General features: G+C 43.2%; 1 protein-coding gene across 7 annotated transcripts in view; it reads left to right on the top strand.

Annotated features, from left to right (window-relative positions):
- Window positions 1-24,854, top strand: part of TET1 (tet methylcytosine dioxygenase 1) — a 142,542-nt gene that overhangs the window by 31,477 nt on the left and 86,211 nt on the right. For 3 of the 7 annotated variants that reach the window (XM_007963255.3, XM_038009144.2, XM_073019084.1), the window contains one exon: window positions 10,471-10,524. In XM_007963255.3, coding sequence (XP_007961446.3) covers window positions 10,471-10,524 — 54 coding nt within the window. Of the gene's footprint in view, window positions 1-8,989; window positions 9,940-9,961; window positions 10,259-10,470; window positions 10,525-24,854 lie in introns of those variants that run through there. The other 4 variants (XM_073019087.1, XM_073019085.1, XM_073019086.1 and 1 more) reach the window with 3 other exon arrangements.

Genomic DNA, 24,854 nt, shown 5'->3' with positions numbered 1-24,854 from the left:
TCAGCCAATTTTGTATTTTTAGTAGAGATGGGGTTTCTCCATGTTGGTCAAGCTGGTCTCAAACTCCCGACCTCAGGTGATCCACCTGCCTTGGTCTCCCAAAGTGCTGGGATTACAGGCATGAGCCACCGCATCCCATTTATGCATTTTAAACAAAAAGAGCTAATGTGTCATTGACTATTTGGATATCAGGAAAATCAAGCAAGAAAGTTAATTGTAGATATTATGAGTTCTACTGTTGTAAATATTATAAGTTCAATGATAGGTCTTTTTATTTTTTGGTTCCTCTCTTTTTTCTGTCTGAGTTATGTTCCATGGAAAAGTGCTATTCAGTAAGAATGACAGCCATTAAGCAGTGCCCTTGAACATAGCTGGTGTCCTGTATTCTATTTCTGGAATGAACAAAGTAAGAGCATCCCCTACTTCCAGCATCAGAAGCATCTGTGCAGTACAGGGTCATCCAGCTGAGAGAGTAACTCATTTGTCGGCAGTCAAATCTTGCTTCTCCATAAATTGTTTGAAACTTGAGTAAATGAGTTTAGAAACTAAAGAAGTAAACCCTTTCTGAATAACTGGTCTCATCTCAACAAAAGCAGCCTACATAAAGGCCAGGCGCGGTGGCTCACGCCTGTTATCCAAGCACTTTGGGGGGCCGAGGCGGGCGGATCACGAGATCAGGAGATCAAGAACATCCTGACTAACACGGTGAAACCCCATCTCCACTAAAAAATACAAAAAATTAGTCGGGCGTGCTGACAGGTGCCTGTAGTCCCAGCTACTCGGGAGGCTGACGCAGGAGAATGGCATGAAACTGGGAGACAGGGCTTGCAGTGAAGCGAGATCGTGCCACTGCACTCCAGCCTGGGTGACAGAGTGAGACTCCCTCTCAAAAAACAAAAAACAGCCTACATAATAGCTATTCTCAAAATAATTGCTTTCCTCTGATTAGGAGACTTAGTTATAAAAGGGTGTTTTCTAGCTTAAAAACAAAAGAGTTTCAGGTCTGGGACAAACCAATCACCTCTCTTTAGTTCTCCTCTTGAAAAGGTAACTTGTATATTTGATAATCATCTTAACAGGTGCATTATTCTTGGCTTCTCAAAGAAACAATTATGGACAACTGAAAGACAGAACAACAAAAATAATTCTAACGGGAATGGTAGAGAAGTAAAGGCTGGTATCTCTTCATATGCATGCTCAATAACCTTGCCACCCAAGTGGTGGCATATTTATTGACATGCATATCTCCCCATGGCCCCTTAGCAGCCACACTGGAATGTTACCTCAGCAACCACAGTACTCCAGTGTCTTTATGGGTGCTGTTACCTCCATGTGGGGCACACTGCTTTCTTCCATCCCTCTATATCTTGCCAACTCCTACCTGCCCAGCCTTGGGTTTCAGAGGGAAATGTTGCTTCCCCTGGGAAGCCTCCTGGGTACTATATACCTCCTGGGCTCATCTCATTCTACATTACGTCATGAATATGTGGTTATTTGTTTGTGTCTCTTATAAGATGGTAGTTTCTGGTTGGGTGGCAACAATGACATTCCTCCAGTTATACACTCAGCACTATGTCTGCATAAGAGAGGTGCTCAAGGCCGGGCACGGTGGCTCATGCCTGTAATTCCAGTACTTTCGGAGGCCAAGGCGGGTGAATCATGAGGTCAAGAGATCGAGACCATCCTGGCTAACGTAGTGAAACTCCGTCTCTACTAAATACACACAAAAAATTAGCTGAGCGTTGTGGCATGCACTTGTAATCCCTAGCTACTCGGGAGGCTGAGGCAGAATAGCTTGAACCTGGAAGGTGAAGATTGCAGTGAGCTGAGATCGCGCCGCTGCACTCCAGTCTGGCGACAGAGTGAAACTCCATCTCAAAAAAAAAGAGGTGCTCAACATATATTACATTGTTTTAAGGGGTTTTGGTTATTAAATGGGGAAGGTCATTGTCAAAAACAAATTAATACATTTTAAAGAAAACATTTTTGGACCTGGGGTCTTTTAAGGTTCTTCAATAATTTTAAGTTCTCTGAAACGGTAGGGAAAAAATAAAGTGTTTTACTTTTTTTTTTTTTTAATTTTTAATTTTTTCACTTCTTGTGATGGAGTCTCGCTCTGTTGCCCAGGCTGGAGTGCAGTGGCGAGATCTCTGCTCACTCCAACTTATGCCTCCAGGGTTCAAGGGATTCTCTTGCCTCAGGCTCCTGAGTAGCTGGGACTACAGGTGTGCGCCACTATGCCCTGCTAACTTTTGTAGTAGTAGTAGTATTTTCAGACAGAGTTTCGCTCTTGTTGCACAGGCTGGAGAGCAATGGTGCAACCTTGGCTCACTGCAACCTCTGCCTCTCAGGTTCAAGTCATTCTCCTGCCTCAGCCTCCTAAGTACCTGGGATTACAGGCGCCCACAACCACGCCCAGTAAATCTTTTGCATTTTTAGTAGAGACGGGGTTTCACTATATTGGCCAGGCTGGTCTCAAACTCCTGACCTCAGGCAATCCACCTGCCTTGGCCTCCCAAAGTGCTGGGGTTACAGGCATGAGTCACCGCGCCTGAGCTATTTTTTCTTTTTTTTGAGACAGAGTCTCTCTGTTGCCCAGGCAGGAGTCCAGTTGCAAGATTCCAGCTCACTGGAACTTGTGTCTCCTGGGTTCAAGCGATTCTCCTGCCTCAGCCTCCTGACTAGCTGGGACTACAGGCATGTACCACCATACTTGGCTAATTTTTGTATTTTTAGTAAAGATGGGGTTCCACCATGTTGGCCAGGCTGGTCTCAAACTCCTGACCTCACATGATCCTCCCACCTTGGCCTCCCAAAGTACTGGGATTATAGGCATGAGGCACCGTGCCCAGCCCTGTTATTGGATTTTTCTGTCCAAAGTTTGAATCTAGACTGACACAGGGAGTAGGCCTTCCAGTTTCTAGTTGGTACAAAGAAGAGTTGAGAAATTTGGGAGAGGCAATAATTTCAGCCCCATTCTTACAACAGTTTGTCTCAGTTGGTAACTGTTGAAGATTATTCACCTACTTTTTCCTCAATTCTTGCTTTAGAAGAGCCACCAAGGAACAGCTATTTTTACCAGCAGTAAGCAGAACTGCTGGAGGGAATTGGTAGATCTGGCCGCTTGGGAGGGTGGGGGAAGAGCAACAGTAGCCTCAGGGAAAGGGGTCAGGGAGAGATCCATCAGGAAAGGCTCTGCTAGGGGACCAACCACTTACATTCCGACTATGTACTCAACGCAGTCTTGCAAGGAGATTCTCCAGTGTTAGTCTTTCGGGTTCCTATGTGTCACAGGAAATAAAACCAAACTAGTTTTTTTAAATCTGTGAGAGAGGCCGGGCATGGTGACTCAACGCCTGTACTCCCAGCACTTTGGGAGGCTGAGGTGGGCTGACCACTTGAGGTCAGGAGTTTAAGACCATTCTGGCCAACATCGTGAAACCTTATCTCTATTAAAAATACAAAAATTAGTCAGGCATGGTGGCACGTGCCCATAATCCAAGCTACTCAGGAGGCTGAGGCAGGAGAATCGCTTGAACCCGGGAGGCAGAGGTTGCAATAAGCCAAGATCTCACCATTGTACTCCAGCCTGGGCAACAGTGCAAGACACTACCTCAAAAAAAAAAAAAAAAAAAAAAGAAGAAGAAGAAGAAAAAAATTAGCTTGTTATGGTAGCACAGGCCTGTTCAGGACACTGATATGGGAGGACCGCTTGAGCCCAGGAGTTCGAGGTTGCAGTGGGCTATGACTGGAGCACTGGACTCCAGCCTGGGCAAGAGAGTGAGACCTTATCAAAAAAAAAAAAAAAAAAAAAAAAAAAAAGCCGGGCGCGGTGGCTCAAGCCTGTAATCCCAGCACTTTGGGAGGCCGAGACGGGCGGATCACGAGGTCAGGAGATCGAGACCATCCTGGCTAACACGGTGAAACCCCGTCTCTACTAAAAAATACAAAAAACTAGCTGGGCGAGGTGGCGGCGCCTGTAGTCCCAGCTACTCGGGAGGCTGAGGCAGGAGAATGGCGTAAACCCGGGAGGCGGAGCTTGCAGTGAGCTGAGATCCGGCCACAGCACTCCAGCCTGGGCGACAGAGCGATGACTCCATCTCAAAAAAAAAAAAAAAAAAAATCTGAAAGGTACGAGACATTATTTTCTTATTCCTTAAATTATTTTAAAGTTTTTAATTTTTATGGGTACATAGTACATGTGTGTACTTATTCTTATTGATTGGAAGTTTATAATAGATGGTACTTGGAATATCTTCAGTTATCACTGCAAAAGTTGTAGCCCCCAAAATCAGAAGAAAAATAAAGGATTTCTTGGGAGAGGAGAGTGCAGGACACATTGGAATGATACTGTGTTTCGGTCTTCAGTCTTGAGGAAAGGTGAATTACTCCTGAGACTAATTTGGAAGAAGATTTCTCCTAGTATGCTGCTGTTGTTTTAATCTAAATAGTTTGTACTTCGAGTTTCTTGTTGATCCAGAGGTGCATATACCCAGAAAGAGAAGTACAGTTTTGGAATTATTCATAGTTTTAATCCTGAGGGCACAACACACACACACTTATTCTTTTTTTTTTTTTTTTGAGACGAAATCTCGCTCTGTCGTCCAGGCTGGAGTGCAGTGGCGCTATCTCAGCTCACTGCAAGCTCCGCCTCCTGGGTTCCCGCCATTCTCCTGCCTCAGCCTCCCAAGTAGCTGGACTACAGGAGCCCGCCACCTCGCCCGGCTAATTTTTTGTATTTTTAGTAGAGACGGGGTTTCCCTGTGTTAGCCACGGTGGTCTCGATCTCCTGATCTCGTGATCCTCCCGCCTCAGCTTCCCAAAGTGCTGGGATTACAGTCGTGAGCCACCGCGCCCAACCCACACTTTTTTTTTTTTTTTTTTTTTTTTTGAGGTATAGTCTCACTCAGCCACCCAGGCTGGAGTGCACTGGCGTGATTTCGGCTTACTTGCCGAATTGCTTGAAACTCCCCTTGCCGGTTTCAAGGAATTCTCTTGCATCAGCTTCCGGTGTAGCTGGGATTACAGGCAAGCGCCACCATGTCTGGCTAATTTTTGTATGTTTAGTAGAGTTAGGGATTCAGCATGTTGGTCAGGCTGGTCTTGAACTCCTAACCTTGTGATCGGCCTGCAGTGACCTCCCAAAGTGTTGGTATTACAGGCGTGAGCCACTGCGCCCGGCCAAAACATACATATATATATATATATATTTTTTTCTTCTTCTTTTCTTTTTTTGAGACAGTCTCGCCCTGTTGCCCAGTCTGCAGTGCAGTGTCGCTATCTCAGCTCACTACAAACTCCGCCTTCTGGGTTCCAGCAATTCTCCTGCCTCAGGCTCCCGAGTAGCTGAGATTACAGGCACATGTCACTACACCCAGCCGAAGATATTTCTTTTAAGGTTATTTTAGGATATTTACAAATGTGTTTTGTTGGATATTGAAAATGAAGAGAATTTGTAGAGAGAGCTGTATAGATGGTTAGAAGTGGGGAGCAACTCAAGTTCTATATATTTTCATATTTTTTCTGTATATTAATAAACATCTTATGGTACGTGCTCAAGTCAAGTTCTAACCTGCTATGCAAGCTGAGATATTGTTACCTCTTTGGGCCTCTGGGAATTATTTCATAGCTAATATTTAATTTTTTGGTAGAGATGCAGTCTCCGCTATGTAGCTTAGGCTGGCCTTGAAATCCTGGGCTTAAGTGATCCTCCAACCTTGGCCTCAAGTGCTTGAATTGCAGATGTGAGCCACCTGGCCTCTGCTCAGAATTTCTGACTATTGTCTCCCATCAAAACTCGCCCAGAGCTCAGACCATCAAATCACTTAGTATAGGAATTGAAACACCTGATAGAGATTACCAATCCATTCTGTGTTCAAACAAGTATAGATCTTCATGGTGAAGCGTCAATTTGATATTTGAAGTTAATGTTAGTTCTGGTCACGTTAATTAACTTTCATATACAGCTAGGATGAGCCTTGGCTTTATTTATTATCTAATTTTACAGAAGAGTGCACACAGGCCTTTGATGTTTGCTTAGGTTGTCAAGTGCAATGTTGTATGGCTTCATGAGTGTTCTATACAGTGAAAACACCTGTCTTTGGGTCTTTAAAAAACAGACCTCTCACCAATATAGATATTCTGTACACCTAACCCTCTGAGCCTGATTTCATTTTATTTTATTTTAGTGAACACACAGCTAATGGATTGATTTTTTTTTTTTTTGAGACAGAGTCTCGTTCTGTTGCCCAGGCTGGAGTGCAGTGGCATGATCTCGGCTCACTGCAACCTCCACCTCCCAGGTTCAGGTGATCCTCCTGCTTCAGTCTCCTGAGTAGCTGGGACTATAGGTGTGAACCACCACTCCTGGCTAATTTTTGTATTTTTAGTAGAGACAGGGTTTCACCATGTTGGCCAGGCTGGTCTCAAACTCCTGACCTGAAGTGATCCACCTGCCTCAGCCTTCCAAAGTGCTAGGATTATAGGCCTGAGCCACTGCACCTGGCTGATTGATTTAAATTATACAATTATATCATAATATACCATGGCCACTTTACTAAATGCTGAACAACTAACCTGGAAAAAATGTTGATGTTTTTAAAGTTATATTCAAACATTCAAGAGAAGAGGCATGATGTGTAACTGAAATGCAAGGCACTTCAAGAAACGTAGGGCTACCCTTGTGCATAGCTGATGGGAATGTAAAACGGTGCGGCTGCTCTGGTAAACAATTTGGTAGTTCCTCAGAAAGTTAAACATAGCCTTATCATATGATCCAGCAATTCCACTCTGAGGTATATACTACTTGTATACCTACTGGTACACCTGTATTCATAGCAGTAATATTCACAATCACCAAAAAGTACTAACAATCCAAATGTCTAACAACAGAATAATGGAAAAACAAAACGTGTTATGTACATACAAAGAAATATTGTTCAGCCTTCAAAATGAATGAAATTCTGATACATTCTACAACATGGATGAACCTTGTAAATATTATGCTATTAATAAGTGAAGGAAAGAGAAACAGAAAGAAAAATACTATACGAAAAATACTATATGATTCCAATTATAGGAGGTACTTAGAGTAGTCCATTTCATAGACAGAAAGTAGAATGGAAGTTAGTATGGGCTGGGGGAAGGCAAATGAGGAGTTACTGTTTAATGGGTATGGAGTTTCTGTTTACAAGGAGGAAAACGTTCTGGAAATGGAGAGGTGATAGTTGCACAGCATTGTGAATGTACTTAATGTCCTTGAACAATAAACCTAAAAATAGTTAAAATGGGCCAGGCATGTTGGCTCACCCCTGTAATCCCAGCACTTTGGAAGGCCAAGGTGGGTGGATCACCTGAGGTCAGGAGTTCGAGACCAGCCTGACCAAAATGGTGAAATCCCGTGTCTACTAAAAAATACAAAAGATTAGCCAGACATGATGGTGGGTGCCTGTGATCCCAGCTACTTGGAAGGCTGAGGCAGGAGAATTGCTTGAACCTGGGAGACAGAGGTTGCAGTGAGCCAAGATCGCACCACTGCACTCCAGCCTCGGTGTGACCAAGTAAGACTCCGTCTCAAAAAAAAATTGTTAAAATGAGGCTTACTCCTGTAATCCCAACACTTTTGGGAGGCCGAGGCGGACGGATCACCTGAGGTCAGGAGATTGAAACCAGCCTGCCCAACATGGCGAAACCCCGTCTCTACTAAAAATACAAAAAATTAGCCAGGTGTGATGGTGCATGCCTGTAATCCCAGCTCAGGAGACTGAGGCAGGAGAATCATTTGAACCTGGGAGGCAGAGGTTGCAGTGAGCTGAGATCATGCCATTGCACCTGGGTGACAAGAGTGAAACTCTATCTCCAAAAAAAAAAAAGTTAATGATAAATTTTATGTTACATATATTTCATCACAGTTTTTTTTTAATCACCAAAAATGGGGGGATGTACAGCTAAAATATTTTGTACCTATTTTCAAATCTTACTGTATTTGATGATTTTTCTGCCTGTTTCAATGCTGCTTTATTCCTCACAGAGAGCTTCTTAGAGGTAGTGTGGGCTTAGTGTGTTCAAAGTTGCACTGGTGAATGTGCATAATTCAGAGTCCAATTTGTTTTGTTACAAGTGTTGAAGGAAGAGTTGAGAACACCATATTCTATCCATTAGGCTTTATTTATTTTTTTTTCTTTCTTTTTTTTCTTTTTTTTTTTTTTTTTGGAGACAGAGTCTCGCTCAGCCATCTAGGCTGGAGTGCAGTGGTGCTCACTGCAACCACTGTCTCCCGGGTTCAAGCGATTCTCCCATCTCAGCCTCCTGAGTAGATGGGATTACAGGCACCCACCATCATGCCCGGCTAATTTTTGTATTTTAGTAGAGACAGGGTTTCATGTTGGCCAGGCTGGTCTCAAACGCCTGACCTCAGATGATCCTCCTGCCTCAGCCTCCCAAAGGGTTAGGATTATAGGCATGAGCCACCGTGCCCGGCCAGTAGTTTTTTTCTTACATGAGATTGTTAAAAATGTGGGTGAGGAGTGGGTGAGTGAGAGGTAATTTAAAAGTGGAAAAACAGCGCATGCTGGACTTCACGTTCCAAAATGAAAAGCATGCTTTTGTGGCAAACTGAAAGGCTAGGAATCAAGGGTGATGAAATGCAGGCCTTCCGGCCCTCACTCTGTTCCCGATTTCTGGTTGTGGGAATCTGTTCTGAATCCAACTGCAAGTGGAAAACCCATCTTTGGCTGAGCAGCCGGGGAGGCCCTCCTGCCAATCCCCCAAATGTGCTGCTGAAACTTTGGCCCTGCAAGGCTGGAGCTAGGGCTGTCTTCCCCAGATCTATGCAGCTGTCAAGGTGGCTGTGATGGGACTGTGACCGCCCTCTGCACTGCATTTTGGCAGTGACCTTGAGACCAGCCAGCTCACCACAGCTGTCCTGCTCTGCTGCCGCTGTTGCAATGCCAGGTGGTTAAGAGGGGTGGTGGGGGGCACGGCTCCTGGTCCAGCTTTCCCAGTGTCTGGCAGGTGCCAGCTGTGGTGCCAGCTGTCCCACTGCCTACCACCCACTGTGTGTGGGGGCAGTCCAGGTGTGTGTTGGGAGATGGTGGCTTGTTCTACCCCTGGCTCAGGTCCTGATCCCTAGGAAGTGGGTGGTTCTGTCTGACCACGAGTCTGGTGCGCAGACCGGCCCCACGGACTTGCTTGGCAGGTCTGCGGATATAGATGCTCAGTGACAGTTGATCTTGGGAGACAGAAGAGCCAAAAGTATCCTTTTATCCCAAAGATATGAGTCCTAATTTTCCTTCTGGTAGGGGAGAATTTTTATTTGGAAATGAAGGTCATCAGAAATGCCCAGAGCAAGAGAGAGAAAGTCCTTTCTCTCTAGCCACTCAGAGTGGCAAGTGTATTTTGAAAACTCCTCCCCTTCTTTTTGTCCTCATCCTGTCCTTTTCCTTTTCAGTGGCTTTACTGTTATTTTTTAATTCGCCATTGTCATTGGACATTTATTGACAGAAATCAAATTGCTGTGTTTCTGGGCAAGGCGCCTGCTGCAAAGAGGTGTGGTTCCCGAGGAATGAGACATGCAGCCCAACAGCTGAGCCTACACTGTCCTCACATAACCTCCCTGCCTTAAATATCGCCAATATTTAGCCTTGCCTTATAAAGTAAAAATGCACAATACCTTCCAGAGTTTCAGCAAGCCCAAATGCCCCCCTAGGCTAGTTATGTCTCCTGTACATTGGAGGCACAGCAGCGCACCCCTCCCCCATGCAGACCTGCTCTCGGAGCCGCCAAGAGGTTACTAATCAGGAAGGCTCTGCCATCGATCCAATGGTGGTGACCTGGGGGATTTGTGTGCATTGTTTTTGCTGAAGCCTCCTGTGATTTCGGCGCGACCAGATCCTCTGCAGCGAACTCCATGTCGCAGCTTGTGGCTGCCTGTGTCCTGTGGTGAGAGCCGAGCCGCACAGGAGATCCTTTGTCTAGGAAGGGCTAGGCTGAGAAGATCACTTTGGAGTTGCTAAGCTCTGCATTGCCATTGGCTGCACTCTTTGTGGGGCTGTTTTTGCAAAAGGCATGCCCAGCACGTCTACAGTGCTGGCAGGCCAGGGCTGCCTTTAAACACCATGATAATAATACCAAAAAGCAGTTTGCAGAACTGTTCCACTGTAGAGGCTTCCTCTGCAGAAGCAAGCAAGATGGCTACCTCGTGGGCTTCGCTGTGAAGAATGCAGAGGCTAATTAAGACAGACTTTAAGGGGAAAAAAGGGTATTTCCCTACTCAATCTTTATGCAAGATTTTTTTTAGTGACTTTTAAAGTATACATTTTACATACGCTCTTTAGGTTCTGCCTAGCAAACATGTTGATGATTTTAAATGGTGTAAATAGTTTTACAGAGAAATAGCCAAAAATTTTGGGGATGTGGGAGCTGATTTTATTTCTTAAACAGAGGCTCATTTTGCAATTTGATTTTTTTTAGGTTATAAAGGAAAACAAGAGGCCCCAGAGGGAAAAGAAGCCCAAAGTTTTAAAGGTAATCAGCTGTTGATTAAATAATATTTCATTATTTTTCCATTTCATATAGTATTTTTCTGCACTTGGGTATATCTGGAGTACAGTATATGTGAATTCTCCCAGATTTTCAGTAGATGGATGAATTTCCACTCAACTAAAGTGTTTTCTCTTTTTTTCTTTTGATGTGCTGCATAATGTGCATATTAGCATCCTTTATTTTCAACTCCACACAAGTCTACAGAAGGAAAAGTTTGTATGCAGAGGGTTGTGAATAAAATTTGTTTTTCTTTATAGCTCCCTTTGTAGCATCTGCATTTGTGGTGTTGCACCAGTGTGTAAACTTAAGCCCTTTAGAAGAAAGGCACTATTTGAAGTTGACATCTATGATCCATTGTGATTTTAATAGACTGTCCATTAAAGGCTATTTTAAAATGTATGATTCTTTTCCAAAGAAAAAGGTCCTTAGAGATTTTAGTTAAACTTAATGTGTAAGTCATGGAGATCTTACAGCCAAATTATAGTTGTTTAATCTCAAATTCTCATAATATCATCTTTAATTTTGGCTTTCATGGAGCCATAATAATATGCATGTTTTCTTTATTTTCTGTAGTTTGCCTGATGAGTATTTAGTGGTAACCTAATTCCGTTATAAGCTCACAGTCTGTGTGATGAGATTTGTACAGTGTTTAGAAGGGTTAATTTAAAAGCATATGGCATCACTAAAAGTTCAAGGCTAGCTTTAGTCTAGCAAATAGGTGCTTATGTGTTTAAGATTTCAAGTGGTGTATTGCTATTACAAATGTAAGCAACCTTTGCAAGCCACCTTTTAAATTCATGAAGAAATACTAAGCAATAAAATGACTTGTCTTTAATTATTTTGCGTACATTTAATTTAAAATAGTTTTACCTAATCCTAGCTTTCCTTTTTTACATATAAAGTTTTAGCACTCAAAGAGGAACAACATGTTGAACTATGAATGTGGCAGAATTTTATTTCATTTGTTGCCCCAGTGTATAACTTGAAAATGTTGACACGGAGAACCAAACCTTGCCCTGCTTTCAAATTTGCCTGACCACATTGAGTTTCTGCTTCCTGTGTATATACAGCGTTTTCATGTACCAGTTTCATCAACCAACAAGTATTTATTTAATATTTACCACATAGTCAGCAATGTGCTAGGCACTGTGAAATGAATGAAATTGCTTGACACAAATTTTCACTGGGCCTGGACAAATAGAATCATGGTTATTCTCAAGGTAAATTAAACCCTTTTCTGTTTTTCTTCTTTGTGCTGATCCATCAACTCCCTTTTTCTCCTTTTCCTTCCAACAAAGATAGAAGTTTATCATTAAAACCTCCTTCTATACTTTCTGTCTTGGCTATATCCATCTCAGGCATTTTGTGAGAAATAGTTGTAGTCTTACTCTTATAAATGGCTCTCATTCGTTGGAGTTGTCCATGGGGGTTAGCAGGAGAAAGGGATAGACTATGTGGAGAAAACTAATACAGACCAAGCCTAGTATCTATATCTTCTCCTGCCTTGGCTAGGAAGTAGAATTGGACTTTGAGAATGCAATTTAATTCTATGTTTATTTTGTTAGATTGTGAGTGTCCTGTCACCTGAAATAAATTTAAAAAGTAAATATACCTTGTGTTGCTTTTTGGAATCATGGTAGTGGACTCTGACTTAAAAGAAAAAGAAAAAAAGTACCTGTGGGTGGCCACATTTCATCTGCAACAGCAAGCAGAACCAAATTGTTGCTCACGTTCCTCTATAGTTAGCAATTGTTGTACAAGAGCAGGAAAATATTCTAAAAGGAAAAAAATTTCTGATGTTGGCATTTAAAAATGTTTTTCTACACTTTCTGTTAGACATAATTTTTTTTTCTCATCCAAAGAAAGCTTTGTTTCTCTGCTTCACAGTAGAAATGCTAAAAAAAAAAACTTTTGGATTTTAGCTTGATGTGTATAAAATTCATAGAGCAAATGTAGAATATTATATAATCCTATAGGAGACATAAGAAAATGAAACCTGTGTTTGGGAGGGAGAGTGGGAGAGGAATACAACTGTCAGCTTAAGGTTTTATGAGTGAGGACTTCAACGTTCTAGGAGGATGCTTCCTGGGGGACCAGTGATGGGAATCTCACAGGTTATGATTTGATCTTCCGTCATAATTTGCTGTCTTTACATTTGGCATTATTCCAGAAATTTAGTCTGCTTCCTGTGAAATCTCCTGGATCATTTACTCTTTGTCAGTGTGGATGCTGCAGGTATCCTGATTGACTTTTCATTTTCATCATGTATTAGAAAGTAGTTGGATAGGTGAAGAACGTGATTCAAGAAGTTGGGTATAGAATTTGAGACTTGTTTCATCCTACACTGATCTGAACCTGATAACTACTGAATCCAGTTGTGGGGCTGAAATTGGCTGGAATGTCTTACATCCCTCTCCTCTTAAAAACATACCTATTATCCACCAGGTGTGATGACTCATCCGTGTAATCCCAGAACTTTGGGAGGCCAAGGCAGGAGGATTGCCTGAGGCCAGGAGTTTAACACCAGCCCGCAAAACATAGCAAAATCCTGTGTCTATGAAAAATTTAAAAATTAGCTGGATGCGATGGCATGCACTTGTAGTCATAGCTACTCATGAGCCTGAGGAGGGAGGATCGCTTGAGCCGAGGAGTTGGAGGCTGCAGTGAGCTATAATCACATGAGCTATATGCACTCCAGCCTCAGCGGTAGAATCAGACCTTGTCTCCAAAAAAAAAAAGGAAACTATTATCCTTATTTATACCTATATTCATTCTATTGTACTTCAAAATTAAAAACTAAATAGTGATCTAAGTCCTGATTAGAGATTCTTCCTGTAGCTGAAATGATAGTTCTGGCCAAAGCACTCTAAAGGCCAGAATGGGTATCAGCTAATGGTGCACCAGTGGTGGGTGGGGGTAGCTCAGCATCAGCTTCCTATTCAAGCCTATTGGTGATCACTAGTTATTTTCATACATAGATGACATCTTGTTAGCAATGTTATTATTGGAAACACAAGCATTTCCTTGACTCTTGATCTAGGTAGAGATGTGGTCTAATTCCAGTCCTTGAATCATGAACTTGGCCTCTTAAGTGATGTGGTTTAGAATTCCTCTTGGAAGAAACCTTTGTGTAAATAACTTTTACTTTGTGTGTGTGTGGTGGGGGCAGGTAAGTAGGAGTGTATATTCCCTTTAAGAAAGTTGATTTTAAGGTGATATTAATTTTGTTAGATTGTTAGTCGTTGTCCCTGGAGAAAATCAGACAGCACAGTCGATTGGGGGTTTGAACAGAGTTTAATAAACGAATTACTTTAAATGGTGTGGGGAGGGTTAAGGAAAGAACTAAGGATGGCAAAGAAATCCAGGTCTAATGAAGCCAGAGCTATTACTAATCCTAGGCCTGAAGGGGGATGGTGACTGGGAACCAGGTAATGTAGCTCCAGCTGAGTAGAGGAAGCATGGGCTGGAACCTTTGGTAAAGAGATGCTCTTGCAAGGAGTCAAGGAGGGGGTGGGTGTGGGATAAATGCCCTGCTCTCCAGTCTCCTGCTGCTTTGATTGGTTGATCCCAATGGGGAGCCAGAGTGAAAGGGGAGACTTCTGATGCAGTACATGCTGGTCAGCCGGAAGGTGGAATGTAGGCCTGGAAGGGAAACAACATACTGAGCATGACTACTGACCACAGGGGTAGCATGGTAGGGTGAACAATAGTACTAGAACCATGATTACGTAAGATGGTAACATTAGGCAAAGATGGCTGAAGAGTATGTAAGAACTCTATACTATTTTTGCAACTCATCTGTAAATCTAAAATTATTTCGAAATGAGCATGAGCATCCTTGAGGGGATGCATTTCTACATTCTGTAATTAGTCTTTTTGGCTGGTAAGGAATATTTTCTAGCTATTTAATTATAAAATATCATCACAGTAGTATTTGGAAGAGCTGGGTGAACAAATATGAAGAAATGTCAGTGGATATTAAACCAGGAGAATGTCTCCAGAGGCTGATTTTAGAAAGGCAAAATGGAAACTAAGGGATCTTCCTGCAGGGTTCGGCACTGACTTGTTCTTCTCTGTTTCCTTCATTCCTTGATAACGCTGATAAAGAACAAGTGGGGCTGGGCGCAGTGGCTCATGCCTGTAATCCCAACACATTGGGAGGCCGAGGCGGGCAGATCACCTGAGGTGGGGTGTTCGAGACCAGCCTGACCAACAGACAGAAGCCCCCATGTCTACTAAAAATACAAAATTAGCCAGGCACAGTGGCTCATGCCTGCAATCCCAGCTACTCGGGAGGCTGAGGTAGGAGAATCACTTGAATCCAGGAGGTGGAGGTTACAGTGAGGAAACAAGCAAAAATTGCCGAGATGATGAAGGAAAACATCATCCAGGGAAAGTTACTTAATATTCCAATAATTTATAAATTGTTTTTATTGAATTTATTTATTTGAGACAGAGTCTCAATCTGTCGCTAAGGCTGGAGTGCAGTCGTGCAATCTTGGCTCACTGCAACCTCTGCCACCTGGGTTCAAATGATTCTCCTTCCTCAGCCTACTGAGTAACTGGGATTACACGCATGTGCCACCACGCCCAGCTAATTCATTTTTTTTTTTTTTTTTTTGTATTTTTAGTAGAGACGCGGTTTTGCCAGGCTGGCCAGGCTGGTCTCAAACTCCTGGCCTCAAGTGATATACCCACTTCAGCCTCCCAAAATGCTGGGATTACAGGCATGAGCAACCATGCCTAGCCCATAAATTATTTTTATATATACTAGACCAGTGCTGGTTTAAAATGACTAAATTATATGCTGGTTATGTTTGTTTGTTGTTTGTTTGTTGAGCTGAGGTCTTGCTGTGCTGCCCAGGCTGGTTTTCAACGCCTGGGCTCAAACTATTGTCCTTTCTCATTCTCCTGAGTAGCTAGAATTACAGCTACCCTCCCCTGCTAAAATTACTGAATTAGATACAATTGAGTTACATTGTTTATTTTAAAATTCTATTAAGCTATAAATAGGCCAGGTGCGGTGGCTCATGCCTGTAATCCCAACACTTTGAGAGGCCGAGACGAGTGGATCACTTAAGGTCAGGAGTTCAAGACCACCCTGGCCAACATGGTAAAACCCTGTCTCTACTAAAAATACAAATATTCACCAGGTGTGGTAGCAGGTGACTGTAATCTCAGCTAATTGGGAGGCTGAGGCAGGAGAATCGCTTGAACATGGAAGGCGGAGGTGGCAGTCAGCCGAGATTGTGCCACTGCACTCCAGCCTGGGCAACAGAGGGAGACTCCCTCTCAAACAAACAAAAAAACCTTACAAATGAAAGATAACATAGTTGCTAATGATTTTCTTCTGCTTATTTGTCTATAACATTGTTTCAGTTAGTAAAATAAGTCACTGGTAAAGTAATTTCTTTAGAGTTTTTAAAGGGAGGGTTATAATGCAACATTCTATTGTAGCAACATGTTGCAAATTTAAGTACTAGATCAAATACTAAGCTTGACCATCCTTCAGGAAAAAAACAAAACAAAGAAAAACCGTGTCATTGTGATAGTTCCTTATAGTCCCAGGCAACTAATCCCAGACTTCTGGATTTAATGGGCCAGTGAGGAAAAAATTCAGAGTAGGTGTTGAAAGTATTCACAAGGGGATACCAGCTTTATTTTTTTTAAATGAGAAGATAATATCAGAATACAGGAAGGTCATAGAAATTTAATAATTTAGTTTTATGACAACACATGGTCTTTATTGAACTCATTTTGTCATAAACTGGCAAAAACTGTTAAGGACGTGTGCTCACCCATCAGTGTTTATTCACACAATCAAAGACACACATGGGCTTCTGGTTTGTATACCCAGAAATTGTAATACAGCATTTTGCCCGGAGATCAGACTGGATTTCAGGGCTGAGTTCTCACTAAGCCAGCTCAAACACAGGCATTCGTTGATCACTGGAGCATGTATATTTCCAGTGACTCAAGACTCATGTCCATTCTGTGATTTCTAGGAATGATCCCAAACGAGAATCAAAGTGAATAAAAGCCAAATGGAGTTGGACGGGTTTAAGGAAAATTTCATTCAGGCTATTTAAAAAAAAAAAAAAAGACTTGAATTCTTCCTAGTCCACAAAAGAGCATATGCCTTGTATCTTGAATACTTAGGCTCATATGGTATGTGTTTGTATTTTGATAGTGCCGGATTCATACTGTTTCTGAGTTGTACTTTCTTTACTGTATAGCTCTCCATTTACTGACTAGAATATATTCTCATGAGTCAGATAAAAAGAGTCAACTAATAACTTAATTGAATTTTTGTTTGGATCTTAATTATTTATTTATTATTATTATTTTTGGGACAGGTCTCACTGTTGCCCAGGCTGGTGCGGAGTGGCACAATCTTGGTTCATTGCAACCTTTGCCTTCCAGGTTCAAGAGATTCTGTAGCCTCAGCCTCCCAAATAGCTGGGATCACAGGCACACGCCACCACGCCCGGCTAATTTTTGTATTTTTTGTAGAGACAGTTTTGCCAGGCTGGTCTAGAACTCTGAGCTCAAAGTGATCCATTCTCCTCAGGCTCACAAAGTACAGGCATGCACCACTGCACCTGGCCTTCTTAATTCATTTTTAAGTGAAATAATTTTAATAATGGAATGTCTTTCAATGTCATTCATATATATGTGTATATTCTCTCTATATATAGAATATATACATATATATATAAATTTTCAACCATTTGATGGTAAGGTTTGCCAACCAAAATGGCCTATGCAAGAGAATGTGGGTAACAGAGGTAACAGTGTCTTTTTTTTTTTTTTTTGGAGGGGGGACAGAGTATCACTCTGTCACCAGGCTGGAGTGCAGTGGCGCAATCTCGGCTTACTGCAACCTCCAACTCCTGGGTTCAAGCAATTCTCCTGCCTCAGCCTCTGGAGTAACTGGGACTACAGGTGCACACCACCACACCCAGCAAATTTTTGTATTTTTAGTGGAGACTGGGGTTTCACCACGTTGACCATGATGGTCTCAATATCTTGACCTCATGATCCACCCTCCTCGGCCTCCCAAAGTGCTGGGATTATAGGCGTGATCCACCGTGCCCAGCCAATAGTGTCTTATTTATTTATTTTATTTATTGAGATGGAGTCTCACTCTGTAGCCCAGGCATGATTTCAGCTCACGGCAACTTCCGCCTCCCAGGTTCAAGCGATTCTTCTACCTCAACCTCCCGAGTAGCTGGGATTACAGGTGCCCGCCACCACGCCTGGCTAATTTTCTTTATTTTTAGTAGAGATGCGGTTTCACCATCTTAGCCAGGCTGGTCTCGAACTCCTGACTCGTGATCCACCCACCTTGGCCTCCCTAAGTGCTGGGATTACAGGTGTGAGCCACCGCGCCTGGCCTATTTATTCATTTATTTTTGAGATAGAGTCTTGGTTTGTCACCCAGGGAGGAGTGCAGTGGTGGGATCTTGGCTCACTGTAACCTCCGCCTCCTGGGTTCAAGCGATTCTCCTGCCTCAGTCTCCTGAATAGCTGGGACTAAAGGTGTGTGCTACCATGCCCAGCTAATTTTTTGTAGTTTTAGTAGAGACAGGGTTTCACCATGTTGGCCAGGTTGGCCGCCAACTCCTGACATCAGGTGATCTGCCTACCTTGGCCTCCCAGTGTGTTGGGATTACAGGCATGAGCCAACATGCGTGGCCATATTTATTTTTTAATTAAAAAAAAGTTTTGTAATATAAAGGAAGGGTCTCAAATGTTGCCCAGGGTGGTCTCAACCTCCTGGATTCAAGTGATCCTACTGCCTTGGCCTCCAAAAGTGTTGGGATTACAGGCATCAGCAACCGTCCCTGGCCCATAGTTTTGTTTGTTGGTTTATATGTTTTTATGACAGGGTCTCACTCTGTCACCCAGGCTGGAGTGCAGTGGCTCTGCTCACTGCAGCAGAAACCTACTGGGCTCTTGTGATCTTCTCACCTCAGTCTCCTGAGTACCTGGGATGACAAGTGTGTGCCACCAAGCCTAATTGTTTTTGTTTTTGTTTTTGAGATGGAGTTTTGCTCTTGTTGCCCAGGCTGGAGTACAATGGCGTGATCTTGGCTCATCACAACCTCTGCCTCCCAGGTTCAAGCGATTCTCCTGCCTCACCTTCCCTAGTAGCTGGGATTACAGGCATGTGCCACCACGCCTGGCTAATTTGTATTTTTAGCAGAGACAGGGTTTCTCCATGTTGGTCAGACTAGTCTCAAACTCCTGACCTCAGGTGATCTGCCCTCCTCGGCCTCCCAAAGTGCTGGGATTACAGGCATGAGCAACCGTGCCCTGCCAAGCCTGACTTTTTTTTTTTTTTTTTTTTTTGAGACGGAGTCTAGCTCTGTCGCCCAGGCTGGAGTGCAGTGGTCAGATCTCAGCTCACTGCAAGCTCTGCCTCCCGGGTTCACGCCATTCTCCTGCCTCAGCCTCCCGAGTTGCTGGGACTACAGGCGCCCGCCACCTTGCCTGGCTAGTTTTTTTTTTTTTTTTTTTTTGTATTTTTTAGCAGAGACGGGGGTTCACCGTGTTAGCCAGGATGATCTCGATCTCCTGACCTCGTGATCCGCCCGTCTCGGCCTCCCAAAGTGCTGGGATTACAGGCTTGAGCCACCGCGCCTGGCCCAGCCTGACTATTTTTAAAATTTTTTTGCAGAGCCCAGGTTTCACTGTGTTGCTCAGGGTGATCTTGAACTTCTGGGCTTAAGCAATCCTCCTGCCTTAGCCTCCTCAAGTGTTGGCCCATAGTTTTAAATAGTAACTCCTTTTCTGTACTTCTGAAGTCTTTATCATCTATGTGTAAAATTTAGTGATGTCACATGAATTTGATTAAAGCATAGATCATTTTCAGAATTCTAGGAAACCAGATATTAAATAGTAAACTTATTCTAGGAGTTTGGTTATTTTATTTATATATATATGTGTATATATATGTATATATATGTGTATATGTGTATATATGTATATATATACACACAGTGTGAAGAGCATTTTAAAATATTTTATTTATTTTTAAATATTTTATGTACATATACACCATATCATAGGATCATTGGGGAGTTGGGTGACTTATTTAAAATATGTTAGGCAGGGCACAGTGGCTCATACCTGTAATCCCAGCACTTTGGGAGGCTAAGGCTAGTGGGTTGCCTGAGCTCAGGAGTTTGACACCAGCCTGGGCAACATGACAAAACTCCATCTTTATATATTTATAAAAAATAAGGCCGGGCACGATGGCTCAAGCTTATAATCACAGCATTTTGGGAGGCCGAGGCGGGAGGATCACGAGGTCAGGAGATCCAGACCATCCTGGTTAACACAGTGATACCTCATCTCTACTAAAAATATAAAAAATTAGCCGGGCTGGATGGCGGGCGCCTGTAGTCCCTGCTACGTGGGAGGATGATGCAGGAGAATGATGTGAACCCGGGAGGCGGAGCTTGCGATAAGCCGATTGCGCCACTGTACTCCAGCCTGGGCGACAGTGTGAAACTACGTCTTAAAAAAAAAAAAAAAAAAAAAAAAAAAAAAAAAAAAAAAAAGGGCAGGCATGGTGGTTCATTGCCTGTAATCCTAGTACTTTGTGAGACCGAGGCAGTGAATCACTTGAGGTCAGGAGCTTAACCACCCTGGCCAACATGGTGAAACCCCATCTCTACTGAAAAAAAGGAAATTAACAAAAATTAGCCAGACAGGGTGGTGGTTGCCTGTAGTCCCAGCTACTCGGGAGGCTGAGGTGGGAGAATTGCTTGAACCCAGGGGCTGGAGGTTGCAGTGAGCTGAGATCACCCACTGCACTCCAGCCTGGGTGACAGAGGGAGATTCCTTCTCAAAACATAAGAAAAACACAAAAATAAAAATACGTTAAATGTTTAGAACTTTGGGAGGCTGAGGCGGGCGGATCACAAGGTCAGGAGATTGAGACCATCCTGGCTAACACGGTGAAACCCCGTCTCTACTAAAAATACAAAAAATTAGCTGGGCGCAGTGGCGGGCGCCTGTGGTCCCAGCTACTCGGGAGGCTGAGGCAGGAGAATGGCGTGGGCCCGGGAGGCGGAGCTTGCAGTGAGCCGAGATCGCGCCACTGCACTCCAGCCTGGGCCACAGAGCGAGACTCCGTCTCAAAAAATAAATAAATAAATAAATAAATAAATAAATAAATAAATAAATAAAAATAAAAAAAATGTTTAGAACAGCTTGGCATTCTGTGGTTTTCTTTGTTTTTACTTTTATTCTTTTTTTCCTTTGAGACAAGGTCTTGCTCGGTCACCCAGGCTAGAGTGTAGTGGTGTGATCATGGCTCACTGCAGCCTTGACCTCCTGGATCAATTGATCTTTTACCTCAGCCTCCTAAATAACTGGGACCACAGGTGTGCACCACCAAACCCGCCTAATTTTTATGTTTTTTGTAGAGAGGAAATTTTGCCATGTTACCCAGGCTGGTCTCAAACTCCTGGGCTCAAGCAAACCCAAAGTATTAACACTACAGGCATGAGCTACCTTGCCCAACTAGTAATTTTTTGATAGTGATTATAATTACAAGTAAAGGTGTAATTTATATTCATAAAAATATTAAGTGAACTAGGCTGGGCCCAGTGGCTTATGCCTGTAATTCCAGCACTTTGGGAGGCTGAAGGAGGCAGATCACGAGGTCAGGAGTTCGAGACAAGCCTGGCCAGCATGGTGAAACCCCGCCTACTAAATACAAAAATTAGCCGGGCATGGTGGTGGACCCCTGTAATCCCAGCTACTCAGGAGGCTGAGGTAGGAGAATCGCTTGACTTCAGGAGGCGGAGGTTGCAGTGAACCGAGATCATGCCATTGCACTCTAGCCTGGGTGACAGAGCGAGACTCCTTCTCGGAAAAAAAAAAAAAAAGGGATATTTCCAAAAAATGTGGATTTCAGCCAGGTGCAGTGGCACACTCATGTAGTCCTAGCTACTTAGAAGGCTAAAGCAAGGTGATTGCTTGAACTATGGAGCTCAAGACTGTGGTATGCTGTGAGAGCTCCTGTGAAAAGACACTGCACTCCAGCCTGGGCAACATAGCAAGACTCCATTTCTTCAAGAAAAACACAAGTGGTTTGGGCATAGTGGCTTAATGATTGTCATTCCAGCTACTCAGGAGGCTAGGGTGGGAGGATCATTTGAGCTTGGGAGTTCCAGGCTGCAGTGAGTTGTAATCATGCCACTGCACTCCAGCCTAGGCCAATTGTCAGAGATCCTTTCTTTCTTTCTTTTTTCTTTTCTTTCTTTCTTTATTATTTTTTTTGAGAGGGAGTCTCACTCTGTTGCTCAGGGTGGAGTGTAATGGTGTGATCTTGGCTCACTGCAACCTCTGCCTCCCGGGTTCAAGTGATTCTCCTGCCTCAGTCTACTGAGTAGCTGGGGGAGGGGGTGGGGAGAGGAGCGGGGGAGGGAAGGAGGGAAGGAAGGAAAGAAGGAAGGGAGGAAGGGAGGAAGGGAGGGAGGGACAAAAAGAAAAGAAAATATTCCCGGCAGGGCGCGATGGCACACGCCTGTGATCCCAGCACTTTGAGAGGCCAAGGCAGGCGGATCAGTAGGTCAAGAGATTGAGACCATCCTGGCTAACATGGTGAAACCCTGTCTCTAGTAAAAATACAAAAACTTAGCCAGGCGTGGTGGCGGACGCCTGCAGTCCCAGCTACTCCAGCGGCTGAGGCAGGAGAATGGCGTGAACCCGGGAGGCGGAGCTTGCAGTGAGCCAGGAGTCTCACTCTGTCACCCAGGCTGAAGTGCAGTGGCTCTATCTTGGCTCACTGCAACCTCCGCCTCCTGGGTTCAAGTGATTTGTGATTCTCCTGTTTCAGCCTCCTGACTAGCTGGGATGACAAGCGCATACCACCACACCCAGCTAATTTTTGTATTTTTGGTATAGATGAGGTTTCACCATTTTGGCCAGGGTGGTCTCGAACTCCTGACCTCAGGTGATCCACCAGCCTCAGCCTCCCAAAGTGGTGGGATTACCAGCATGAGCCACCGGGCCCAGCCAGTCATTTGTTTTAATGTGATCAGCAGATGCTAGGACCCAGTCCTATAATCCCAGCAGTGTGGGAGGCTAAGTTTGGAGAATCCACTGATACCCAGAGTTTAAGACCAGCCTGGGCAACGTGTTGAGATCCTGTTTCAAAACTAAAAAATAAAATAAAGTCCTTTTTAGTCTATTAATTTGCTTAGGTTTTTAATTGCATTTATTATTTTATGCGTGTGGGTTTTTTTTTGTTTTTGTTTTGTTTATGAGACAGAGTCTCACTTTGTCGCCCAGGCCACAATGCAGTGGCGAGATCTCGGCTCAGTGTAGCCTCACCTCTCAGGCTCAAGTGATCCTCCCACCTCAGTCCCCCAAGTAGCTGGCACTACAGGTACACACCACCATGCCCAGCTAATTTTTGTAGTTTTCATAGAGACGGGGTTACACCATGTTGCCCAGGCTGGTCTCAAACTCTTGAGCTCAACTCATCTGGCCACCTCAGACTCCCAAAGTGCTGGAATTATAGACCTGACCCACCACACCTGGCTGCTTTTATTAATCATTACAAATCTTTAAGGGTAGAGTAGTATTCACCTTTGTGTTCTCCATAGTTTCAACAGAATATCTTGTGTTTACAACTCAATGCATTTATCTTTTTAATGAATAATTGAATTCATACACATTATAGCTTCACTTTCGTCAGTTAAGTCAGAACTACAAAATTTGTGTAATGGCATCTTGGTATAAAGGAAAAACTAGTTCCTCAAATCATTGTTCCAGACTTGATAGTCTCTAATTAATTGCTATGGCAAATCAAGATACATATTTAATACATTTATTTTAATGTGATTAATTTTTCTCTGACATGTTACATTTAAAAGGACCCAAACCTACATAAAAGTTGTCTTTCATTTTCGTGATGGTTACATAGACTACTTGTCCCATTTTGTAATAAAATCTTTTGATTTGAAGGTCAATTGATTTGGGTAACTGACAGTAAATTTCAGTAGGTTTCAGGTAGGTTGTCCAATCTATGTTTAACTGTTGGAGTCTTTGTTGGAGACTGTCCAAAGTTCCTAATTACAGGAGATTAGCAGATTGGAAAAAACAATGTAATTGGGTAAATTCAGAGATTAAACTGATCTGCTGCATCCACCCCAGGTGGTTTCAGGGAATGAAGATAAAAGAATGCCTATTTGAGAAAACAACATGAAAAAAAAAAAGTGGTGATAAAGTAATGGGGAAGCACTGACAAAAACATTACTGGTCGGCTGGGCGCAGTGGCTCAGCCTGTAATCCTAGCACTTTGGGAGGCCGAGGTGGGTGAATCACCTGAGGTCAGGAGCTCGAGAGCAGCCTAGCCAACATGGTGAAACCCTGTCTCTACTTAAAATACAAAAAATTAGGTGGGCTTGGTGGTACACACCTGTAAACCCAGCTACTCGGGAGGCTGAGGCAGGAGAATGGCATGAACCTGGGAGGCGGAGGCAGAGGCAGAGGTTGCAGTGAGCCGAGATCATACCATTGCACTCCAGACTAGGGGACAAGAGCGAGATTTTGTCTCAAAAAAATAAAAATAAAAAAATTACTGGTTGAAGTATTTTGGTGAACCTTATTTGATTAAGATAAGTAGAAGTTATTTCAAAATGTTAATTTTGTCCCTCCACCCATGAAATCTGGTTTATGCTCTCACTTAATGGACAGTATAAAATAGCTGAACTGAAGATTGGAACATTTCATGAGAAATTTAATCCACCTGTCCAGGGTTTATTTAAAGCCTCTGATATTTGATCACTTCACTAAAACAGCTTAGGACCATGCTGACCATGCTGATTTAGTTGGGCCACATTTTCTAAGATGCTATACGTTATCACAAATGATACAATTATACTATAAGGTCTAACATCTAATTTCTGCTCAATAGAATTTCTAGGGGGAATTACTAAAGATTAATTTATGTGCTATTCATGGTCAGAAATAAAAGACAGTATAAATACTGTGTTTTCCTTCTAAAGTGGTGAAAGGAAAAAATTTATTTTTCTGTCCTGACTTTTCAAAAAACTCAGTCAAATTCACTGCCCAAGAAATGTGATTTGCTAAATTCTGAAATGAAAAAGCATCCTGTTTTCTCACTCCTTTATTATTTGAGACAAGAGTCTTGCTCTGTTATCCAGGGTAGAGTGCGGTGGCACGATCTCAGCTCGCTGCGACCTAACCTCCGCCTCTTAGGTTCAAGCGATTCTCATGCCTCAGCCACCTGAATAGCTGGGACTACAGGTGTGCTCACTGCGTTC

The sequence above is a fragment of the Chlorocebus sabaeus genome, chromosome 9 (assembly GCF_047675955.1).
Source record: "Chlorocebus sabaeus isolate Y175 chromosome 9, mChlSab1.0.hap1, whole genome shotgun sequence".
NCBI classification, from domain to species: Eukaryota; Metazoa; Chordata; class Mammalia; order Primates; family Cercopithecidae; genus Chlorocebus; species Chlorocebus sabaeus.
This window is presented reverse-complemented; position numbering and strand designations above follow the sequence as displayed.